Source organism: Electrophorus electricus, unplaced genomic scaffold (assembly GCF_041902795.1).
Source record: "Electrophorus electricus isolate QZ-2024a unplaced genomic scaffold, ASM4190279v1 Scaffold126, whole genome shotgun sequence".
NCBI classification, from domain to species: Eukaryota; Metazoa; Chordata; class Actinopteri; order Gymnotiformes; family Gymnotidae; genus Electrophorus; species Electrophorus electricus.
The window spans coordinates 7,707-19,212 of NW_027658408.1; the positions used below are offsets into that span (position 1 = coordinate 7,707).

The 11,506-nt window shown below is 41.5% G+C and overlaps 1 protein-coding gene across 1 annotated transcript; it reads right to left on the reverse strand.

Moving 5' to 3' along the window:
- Positions 1 to 430: 430 nt before the first annotated feature.
- On the reverse strand, positions 431 to 9,161 carry LOC145654144 (homeodomain-interacting protein kinase 1-like; the record flags this gene model as incomplete). The annotated part of the gene is made up of 9 exons (XM_081708733.1): positions 9,157 to 9,161; positions 6,184 to 6,535; positions 5,250 to 5,617; positions 4,573 to 4,696; positions 4,169 to 4,273; positions 3,966 to 4,052; positions 3,483 to 3,664; positions 3,185 to 3,264; positions 431 to 604 (listed from the first exon to the last, which is right to left on the reverse strand). Coding segments are annotated over exons 1-9 (1,477 nt in total), but the record flags the coding sequence as incomplete, so codon positions are not given.
- Between the last annotated feature and the right edge of the window lie 2,345 nt (positions 9,162 to 11,506).

Genomic DNA, 11,506 nt, shown 5'->3' on the forward strand with positions numbered 1-11,506 from the left:
AGTTATGGGCTTTATTCAAAATTAAAACTAAAACAGAAGTAGATTTTAAAAAACACAACCACAATTCTGTGATTTATCTAACGCCAGCTAGTTAACTTCATAACTTACTCTCTGTTGATTTTCCCACCCTTAATCTTGCAGAAAGAAGGCTCAAGAAAACCAAGCGGATGTAAATCACAATCTTCCATGTTGTTTTGCCTCCACATCACCCTGAAAGTGCTTTATTTAAATAATTTAGCTCTGCTCAATTTCAACTTGATTACAATAGCCGCAAGCCATGCAGATCTAGTTATGGGCTTTATTCAAAATTAAAGCTAAAATAGAAGTAGATTTTAAAAAACACTACCACTATAGTAATTAACCTGCAAAATGTGTTCTTAATCTGTTGATTGCAACTGTCAAACATTTTTAAAAATGTGTTGAATATTACCCAAGTCACAGCCTACAGAGGTGGAAAAGCCCAGGCCAGGTGAACCATAGAACAAGTTGAACCCTGAATCCGAGGGCCAGGGCGACCCCGCCCGAACCCGAGGGCCAGGGCTCCCGCCAGACGCGTGATTCTCAAATTTGACCTTCTTGGAGAGGGAGATCCCACTGGAAGAAACTGAAGGGGAAGAGAATATACCTTTAGAGAAAGATGAAAACTGACCACTAACCAAACGAATGAGAGAGATTGTTCTTTGAGGCTGAATGTGATGTGTCATAATAACCATCAATTACTATAAAGGTGTCCAAGCTGAAATTCAACTTAATTACAATAGCTAGCCAGCAGCCAAGATAAAAGGTCACATGTCACAATTTTAAGCTTCCCTTTATACGAAAGAACTGCAGTATTTTAAATTTGCCACATCGTTGGCAGACAGGTACCTAGCCATAGTAGCTAATTATCCTAGCTAGTTCACACTTCATTCTCCCCCAAATGATCCCATTATCGACAGGTATCCGTGCTTAGACATGAAGACAGTTCAGCGACCGAGGACTGACATGCAGCTGTCACAGCTCTTTTAGAGCAATCCGACGGTTAGCGAGCCAATGCTAGATAATAACGTTAATCGCAGCTACAGTAAATAGTTGGCAGTTAATCTGCTAGTTAACTAACGTGCTCCATCGCCATGAAAATTAGAATCTGTTGCCGCAAGAGATGTGCATAAGTAATGTGTGAACTAGCTAAGTTAACCATCTCAAATAGACAGCTTGTCTGTTAGCTAACCTAGCTAGAGAGCCCAATGTTACCTGAGTCGTTGAATTCAAGTCCGACTTGACACTTTAGCCTTTCCCATTAGGCCTCATCGTCTTTTTAAACAAAATTAACATACTATTCATAAAATCCATATAGAGCAAGTTTTATGGATGATCTGCTCAGTGAAGCTGCATTATTTCTGTTATAATACGGACACGGCAGCATTTTCACGGCATGTTTTCTTAATCTGTTTATTGCAACTGTCAACACATACGAATGATTAATAATTAATGTAAACTGTTATGCAGCGAATTAAAGATACTATATTTTCCTGTTTCCCTAGAAATAATCCAAACTGCAGTGTCTGCTTATTTATGCTGAAGCACACTTAAGTGGGTATATTTTTTGTGGATTCCACATATACATTAAAAGGAAAATGTTGCCCAATCATGTCAGAAATAGCAAAACAAAAAAACACAGGCTCCGAGTTACTGAAAGAGAAGTACGCGATGAGGTCCTGGTAGAGCATAGGCACAGGTTGGTCATACGTGTTTATGAGGAGTTTAATTTAAGCAAAATCCTCATCACACACCCAAGAAGTCAAAGCCTGCAAAATCCCCAAGCAGCAAGACTGCATCAAGTTAGCACTGGCTGAAGCAAAAATAGTGCTGTGTCCTGCTGTGTGGCTCATCCACTCTACCAGTCTCTTAGTATTGGGCTTAGTGTGCTTAATTCATCTTGATGTCCTAACTGACATTCAAAAAGAAATGGATGTGAGAAGACAGTGTAGGAGTTCAAATTTGAATTGGCTTGAAATGTAGGCTGAAGTGCTCTTCTGCAGCTGAGCAGCTCATTTTCTGCTGAGCATCTTCACAGCCCTTACAAGGAGAGCATGAAAATGATGGAGGGGACAAGAAAAATCAGAATAATGCTTTAAGGACTGGACACATTTACAGCTTCTCACACTAAACAAAGTACTCCAAGGTAAAAAGTTCATCAAAGTAAAACATGTTTCATCCATCTTTCTGTGAACTGATATTTTAATGACTGACAGACAAATCCTCCAAGACTTGGCTTGGGATGCTTTGGTGTACAGGAGAGGTTTGAACCCCTTTCATTAAAGAAAACGTGTATGACTCAGGTGCTAGGGTATTATCAGAATGTAATTTATTCCAAATGTAAACACATGATTCTCTTAATTAGAGATTCCCTTATAAGGCATATTATTCAATAATGTTCATAGAGGTACAAAAAACAAAACAAAACAACAAAACCCTACTGAGTCTGGAAAAGAACATCTTTATCAATAAAAAGTATCAAATGACCTGAACACAGTTGTACCACCATTACAAACTCCTTGCTTGAGTCTGCATGTATACATGTATGATAGTAACATATCAGCCAATGAATGATGGACTCGAGTTTGTACTCGAGGAAAGAAAGAAATTTTCATAATGTCATAAAGAATCAAGTGTTTGGAAAACGTCTAGGAAAAGAAAGAAACATTTATTTAAATGTGCTGAATATTGCACAAGTCGCAACCCTTGAAAAACCAAGAAGAGTTCTCGGTCTGCTTAAGTACTGTGTACTGCAAAAACACAAGTAGAATTGAATTTTCCACAAATACACATACAAGAACCATAGAAGAAAGCATAGTGTTGGTCTTATAGAACGAGAGACACAAAAACCTCAGCTACAATGATCAACAATTACACAATGAAGTTTGGATTCAACGGAATTTCGTTTTGAACTACGGTAGAGGGGCCTCTTTATCGGCTACTCGAATACTAGGCAACAACCTGATTCACCATTTGTGGATCACATTTGAGCAGTAACATGATTTGGTAGAACACTTGCATTTGAAACCATTTTTGTCTTCTTTTATAGGTGGAATCGGAGGCCAGTTTGGTGATGTTTTAAATCTACTTGAAGAATAACAAACAAACAAAAAGCCAACCCTAATGTAACATTTAAAAGAAGCACCAAAGTGGGCATCAGATTTACCATCAAACAGGGTCTTGCTGCTGTCGAAGCCTGTGCACTGCCGCTTGCAGATCTCCATGTTCTGCAAGCAAGATTTCACACTGCAGCGAGAGACACACACACACACACACACACACACACACACACACACACACACACACACACACACACACACACACACACACACACACAGGTGGGGGGGGGGTTACAGTACTAGCAGAGAAACTCTGATGCTATTTGGATTTCTAAATTAACACGGTGTTCCTTAAAATGTTTTTGAAACACTGACATGTAGATTGGAAGGCCTGGAGCAACTCACTGTGCACTCTGAGGGAAGTGGAGGAGGTGGGTCATGGTCAGAAACAGGTGGTTCACGGTCTTCACTGGCGTGATCCTTTTGTGAGCGTCTAGCGTGAGCATCTTCTTTAGTAGGTCGATGAACTCCCGCCGGTCGGCCTTCTCCGCCAAGACGTCGGTGCCTTTCAGACTGGTCATATTGACCTGCGAGAGAGACCCATGGGTGAGTCATATTATTCACCAGCAGAGGGCGGCAATGCACCCAATACGAACGAAGTTCTGCAGCAAATTTCTACGCACTGCTCTGCCCTTCGCAGATGCCGTTCTCCAGAGCGACTTACATGCGCTACTCATTATGACAGCAGAAACGCTCGACCTTTCAGCTAGCACCTTGTTCTACCTGCTCTATAATGTGAGCTGCGGGAGCCCTTTGTCACGTTCTTCAATTTCACATCGCAACACTAAAAGAAATGCGTATAGTTACGCGCACAAAAGCCCAAATAACCTGCATCATGTCGTCAAGGCAGTTTAAAATGTACTTCCGAGTCTCTTTGGACTTGATGCCACGCTCCGCCTCATGCTCCGAAGGTGTCTGGAGAAAGGAAAGAAAAAACAAACCATTCAGCTCCACCATTAAGTTACATGAAGTCATTAAGTTACGTCCCTTATAAAAAACACATGGCATTTGGCATTTGAAGACAGGCAAACCTTGAGTCTCCACAGGGGGTAGCAGTAGAAATAGTAGTGCGTCTTGGTCGCTGCGCTCAACATGCACTCTGCTGGTAGGCCCTGCGTCTCGGAGATGTAACGGATCTGCAGAGACACCATACGGCAAAAGGATTATGACTTTATTTTGAGTTAATCCTTTCATTTTCAAAGTGCATGTCTAAAAAAACAGGCCATAGAAACTCATTTATATTAATCCTAAAAATGAGCGGGCCGACAAAGCAGCTAAAAGGTCAAACTACACACACACAAACACACACACACACACACACACACACACACACACACACACACACACATATCACTACAGCCACAAAACCACTACAGGTCTGCACCACTGATGCTGTACGGGCGTTAAGGCACAGCTCAAAGGACCATGTGCTTACCTGATCATATTCGGAGGCTCCGGGATACAGGGGCCAGCCCAGGAACAGCTCAGCAATGACACAGCCCAGGGACCACATATCGATGGCCTCACAGAATGGGAGACCCAGGATGAGCTCAGGCGATCTGGACCAAAAACACAGAGATCGCCATCATGAAATCAGCCTCGGCTGATAATTCCGTGGGGGGGTGTTTGTGTTCCTAGACATTACACACCCACTATTCTAGTGTAACATGGAACCAACACTACAATGCACCAACACTACAATAATGTTCTGTTTTGCATTAAGTAAATACAGAGTACCAATGCAGTTAAACACCCGTTACTCAGTATATTACACTGTTAATTAACAGTGTAGCTACAATGTAATAGCGGTTTTGTACAGACTCGCTAAATACTGATATTACCAAAGCCTGCAGTTCAGCGCATCCTAACTAATCTCAGACACCGAAGACGGTTCATTAGGTGTTTTTGCTAAATAACAGCACTCACATGACCCAATAAAAATAAACCACTTATAAATCAATCGTGCTCCAGTTAACTGTAATGCTCATCATAGGCTTTTAATGTGTAGCAGGGTTATTACAACTGTCCACAACATGCAGCTCTACTCTAAAGCACACTCGAGTGCAACAAGTGCACACTTATTTCTAACACGCCTCAGCACGTGTCCCTCACCGGTAGTATCTGGACTGCAGGTAGCTGGGGGCCTTGGAGAAGTGGCTAGCTGAGCCGAAGTCGATGACCTTGACGCGGTACGGCTGCCTGATGGGGTCCACCAGCATGATGTTGTCGGGCTTGAGGTCGGTGTGGATCAAGCCCAGGCTCTTCAGTTTCATGAGCGCTTTGGCGACCTGCTGCAGCACGGGCCGGATGCATTTCAGCAGCAGTGGGCTGAACTTGCTGCGCTTGAGGAAGTCGTAGAGGCTCTGCCCCAGCATCTCGAACACCAGGCATATGTGCTTCTTGTGCTGGAAGCACTCGTACGCGCGCACGAAGTTGAACTCGTCGGCGTTCTCCCTGCTCAGCCGGCTCAGGATGCTCACCTGAGGAGGAGCAAAGGAGGGAAGACGGAATACGCGTTAAGCCGAAGCTACGTGGTCACAGCTTCAAAGTTTGATACTGCTGACAAATAGCCTACTTATTTTCAATAGCATCAAGCACTTTGTGTACTTCCCTTCAACCATTTACTTCTACAGGATTTGGGAGATGCAATTATGGAAGTGGTCCCTTGGAAATGAACCCATGAACTTGCTTTTGGTACTCAAACAATGCAGATTAATGCTCTTTCATAACAATAACATTTTTAATGCACATCCAAACAGGTATGGCTTACACAACTGAAGCTAAATCTTCTTTTTAGAGTAAGCTTCAAGCTGTCCGTGTGTTATCCGAACTAGTTCCTACTGAACTAGTGAAAATTAGAACTAGTGTGCCAAACAAGTATTTCTGTGCTACCCTGGCTGTATACAAATTCCACAGTGTGCGTTAGCACATCTGACACCAACAGAACATATGTTGTAAAAACTGAAACAAACAATAACAGAATCAGGGCTACAGCTGATTCTAGGCCATATCAATAGCTCATTTAAAGCAGGCACAACTTTCCCACCTCGTTCTGGCCCTGTCGAGCATAGGACGGATGACTTTTCAGGATCTTGATTGCGACTACTTCACTGGTGCCCCGCTTCCAGCACTTGGCGACCTGGCCAAAGGTTCCACGGCCCAGGGACTCCAAAACCTCGTAGCTGTTGGAGACGGAGCGGAGGATCTCGTTCTGCACCAGTTGGTACTCGCAATCGCTGCCCCTGGCCACACGCTTGGACAACCCAGGGGAGGAGAGCTCCTCCAGGATCTGTACACTGTTGCTGCTGTGTGCCTCCTCTCTCTTCCTCTTGAGGCTGCCCCGCTTCTGATAGCCGTCAGCACGCCGCGAGGTCAATGCCTCGTCTCCGCCCTGCCAGCTGGAAGAGGAGGAAGACGACGACGAAGCCTCGTCCGAGGCTCCAGAGGGGGAAAAGACCATGGCAGGTAAGCCATCGATTGAATTGAACCCCGGATCCGAGGGCCAGGGTGTCCCCGCCCGAATCCGAGGGCCAGGGCTCCCGCCCCGCGCAGGATTCTCAAATTTAACCTTCTTGGAGTGGGAGATCCCACTGAAGGAATCTGAAGGGCAAGAGAATATACCATTATGGAAAGATGAAAACAGGACTACTAACCAAATGAACAAGAGAGATTGTTTGTTCTTTGAGGCTGAATGTGATGTGCCATAATAACCATCAATTAGCTAAATTAGCTAAATCACAGAGCTTTGATTTTTTTTAAAACATCTACTGCTGTTTTAGTTTTAATTTTGAATATTTCTGTCTGAAGCAGAGCAGAGCCCTGATCGATGCCATTGTTTTTTGGGCAGGCTTTAGCAAGTGATTGCTTTCTCTTTACACGCTTCTCAGAAAAGACAAGTTCTTTGTCTTGCGTTACTCAAAGGTGGTTCTGTGTGCTAAAACAACATCTTGACCTTTCAGCGATGCTGCCACACTGAAAAACAGAAGGCCAAGAAAAAAACAGCTTCTATTCTTAGACTCTCTGGCACTCTAAGTGCTTGCTGATACCTTGCTGACTGCAGTATTTCCTACACCTTTCCAACTGAGAGGCTCCTGAACTTGCAGCACCTCTGTCAATTAATCAATTGCATAACAAGAGTTCATCCGCTCTATAATTGAGGGAGATACCCCCTCTAATCATTAATGCTCATCATTACAAAGACCATTAGTGTAAGCTGATGAAAAATGTTTCAATGTATTTAAAAGGTAAAGAACAGAGTAGCAATGTAAAGATACCATTTATAATGCATTACATTTTAGTCTTTGACACAATCTCTTGCCCTGAAACAGTGTTTAGGGCGATTACAATGCTGTTTCAATATGTTTAAAAGGTAAAGAACAGAGTAGCAATGTAAAGATTCCATTTATAATGCATTACATTTTAGTCTAAAACACAAACTCTTGCCTTGAAACAGTGTTTAGGGCGATTGCAATGCTGTTTCAATGTGTTTAAAAGGTAAAGAACAAAGTAGCAATGTAAAGATACCATTTATAATGCATTACATTTTAGTCTAAAACAAAATCTCTTACCCTGAAACAGTGTTGTTGGGCGATTACAATGCTGTTTCAATGTGTTTAAAAGGTAAAGAACAGAGTAGCAATGTAAAGATACCATTTATAATGCATTACATTTTAGTCTTTAACACAATCTCTTGCCCTGAAACAGTGTTTAGGGCGATTACAATGCTGTTTCAATATGTTTAAAAGGTAAAGAACAGAGTAGCAATGTAAAGATACCATTTATAATGCTTTACATTTTAGTCTAAAACACAATCTCTTGCCGTAAAACAGTGTTTAGGGCGATTAAAATGCTGTTTCAATGTTTAAAAGGTAAAGAACAGAGTAGCAATGTAAAGATTCCATTTATAATGCATTACATTTTAGTCTAAAACACAATCTCTTGCCGTAAAACAGTGTTTAGGGCGATTAAAATGCTGTTTCAATGTTTAAAAGGTAAAGAACAGAGTAGCAATGTAAAGATTCCATTTATAATGCATTACATTTTAGTCTAAAACACAATCTCTTGCCCTGAAACAGTGTTTAGCGCGATTACAATGCTTTGAAACGCTGTTTCAATGTGTTTAAAGGTAAAGAAGAGAGTTGCAATGTAAAGATTCTACTTATCATGAATTACATTTTAGTCTAAAACACAATCTGGGTTTGTGTGTATATAAATGATGTAATCTTACTGTTGTGGAACAAATTACTTCCATTTCCATTTTTTAAGGCAAAAATATTAAATGTTGGAATTTATCATTACATATTCATATGAATATGACTTTAATTTGTATACATATTTGTTGACATTAGCTATTTTGATCAGTCATTTTTGTGTCTGGTTGTTCTAGCTCATATTTAGCACGTTGTCCTTGACCATGTCCCTCTGTCCACAGGGTGGTGGTGTTGGACCGTGTTACAGACACGCTGCTGTTTTCCTGCAAGGTGCTAGTGGTCGGATTTGTAGGTGAGAAATATAGAGTGAAGTCATGTGTATATTACCCATACTACACTTCATCACATTCTGACCATGATGGCACATGGCAACACACTTTAATAGGTAACTCTGAGGGTTTTTCTACATTCCCTGTAAGGTCTGCTGGCTTTCTTCTTCTTCTCTGGGAGAATCAGGCTGCCATCTGACAATTTCCAGCTTCAGCTGCTGCATTATTACTGGTTGCCCGTTATTGTACGTATTGTAACCTCAGAAAAGCTCAAGTGGTGACAATTGCTTCTGTGTGAGAACAAAACATCAGCATATTCAGTACACTGAAGAAATGGTTCTTTCTTTTTTAGATTCCAAAATGCTTATTGACAGTGATTGTAAAGTCACTTTGTTTGTAAATAACCATGATTTACACATTTATTCTGGACAGCAGTTCCTCTCATAATACTGAAGGCCCAGCATGTATATCTACTACTGCTGTTTTTTTAGACGGTGATTGTGGGAGCTTATTTCATCGCGCAGGGCTTATTTAGTGTACAGCATGTGTGTGGACACCCTTTTCCTATGCTTCTGTAAGCTACACACACACACACACACACACACACACACACACACACACACACACACACTCTCTCTCTCTCTCTCTCTCTCTCTCTCTCTTCATTCCAGCAGTTCATAATGACATTGGGCACACACAGTCGAAAGCTTGTATGGTCTCGTCCCTTTACTTCAGGGAGAATAGAATTATAAAAAACATTATTAGCTCACATTTCACTCTCAAGCTACTACACATATGCCAATCATGAGGACTATATTGGTTTTATTTCCACTATGATGTTTCTGTCTCCTCTAGTGGAGGATCTGGAGCGTAACGACGGCACCGTGCAGAGACCATACCTCCGATTTACTCCTCCACATCAGCTGACTTTAAAAAAACATTTAAAGCTCTACACATCATGGATCACAGAATGTCTGTTATTAACGCTATACAAGAACTATACTAAACCCATAGATCTAGACTAAGACTATAAAGTCATTTCACTTAGCTAAATAACTTTAATACATAATTTAAATCATGCAATGTGTAATAATATTTCTTGTTTTTGTTCAGGAGATGTGCAGACATTATCTGCTGTATTATTTTTGTGGCTGCCATTGTCACCTATATTCTTATTCGCTCCCTGGGTAAGAAACATTTCCAACTACACTTTCATGGGGGAAAAAAAATCATTATTATTGTGGGCTCAAGCGGAAGGTCTTTTACCCATGTATGGCTTGTGAGATATCCTTCTAACGGAGGTTCTAACACAGCGTGGCTGCTTGGAGACTCTCGTCATGTCGTGTTGCCCCAGAACTCCACTGGGATGTTTTGTGGAGCTGGAGTCAATGTGTAAGTCCCTCACATACTGGATAAGTATTTATATCTTCACAGGAATACCAAAACAGCACACCCAGTATGTAAGGAACACCGTCAGTATTCTTTCGAATGGACTTTAGTGAGTCGGACTAGGGTTACAATGGAGCTGTGCAGGTGCAAATCATGTGGAAACATGAAACATCAACAAGACAAGATGGGTTAGACTTTAGCTTTAAGATTTTCATGATTGGCACTGCACAGCAACAAGTGGAACCAATCAAATCACTTGTGTTTAATGATTGTCTCTAAACCAAGGGGTCCAAACTCAGGTCTAGGAGTGTCACAACACTGCAGAGTTTATTGGTTACCCCAGTCAAATTCACCCTCGAAGAAAGAACACTTAGCTGGGTAGTGGTGTGACTCTCCAGCACTGAATCCTGATACACATACTCAAAAAATTGAATAAAAATTGTTTATTTAATTGGTTAATATTCATGTGTCAAGCTGCATTTGTTTCCTGCATCCTCTCGTGTTTCAGTGACAAACCAAACGTCCTCTACTTTGACCTTCTGAAGTGTGCCAGAGCAACGACAGAAATGGACGCCATTCTAGAGGGTCTCCAGTGTCCAACCACTCAAGTGAGATTTCCACACAAATGTCCTGTTGACATTGTACAGAAACCAAACACGTATGTCAGTAGCCTTTTAGAAATATGCACATGAGACTCATTTATTACAAAACAGTTTAGCATGTAGTATGTGAATGCCAGTTTGTAAGTCTGGGGGCTTGGGTCTCCTTTTGCTGCTTGGTTTGGGAGCCTTTTGCTCTATCATGCAATGAACAATGTGTAAATAGTGTAGATAGAAATATAAAAAGCAACACTGTGTTTAGCTACTCAAATAAGATCTCCTTCACTCTGTGTGTTTGTGCGTTGGTTTGCAGGTCTGTGTTAAAAAATGCCCTTCAGAGTTCTGGAAGTTGCCCCCAGAGGCGTATGCCCCAAATGCCCTGCCTAAAGACTTCTTTCAGCAGCAGTATTGTGACCCTAGACTTGACCTCGCCCAAACCACATTGGTAAAACCTCACACTGCAAATAAGCAATGTAACCAGCTTCATCTCTGAGAAATAAACCCTCACCTCACTCTTGACAGAACAGAATTTGTCGTATCAAAAGTCTTTGCAATATGCAACTCTTTGTACATGTAATTCATGCATTGGCTTAGCCACTCACGCATACACAGCATTTGTGCATACATAGCATTCTGCATGTTAATGAGATTTTCACATGCATTTCCACTACAGAGTGTCCAAGACATCCTCAATCAAGAGCTTTGTCCATATTTCTACACGCCAAGTAAACCAGGTAAAGACAGCAGGATTACACAACTACCTGTTAATTTGTCCATTCTGTTTTGTAACAGTTTGACTATGCTATGTACCAAAACATAACCAAACCACCAGGAAAGTACTTATACCTGCAGTGATAAGTCAGCAGGTTTAATTGTTAGTCATATTATTTTCTGTCTCTCCC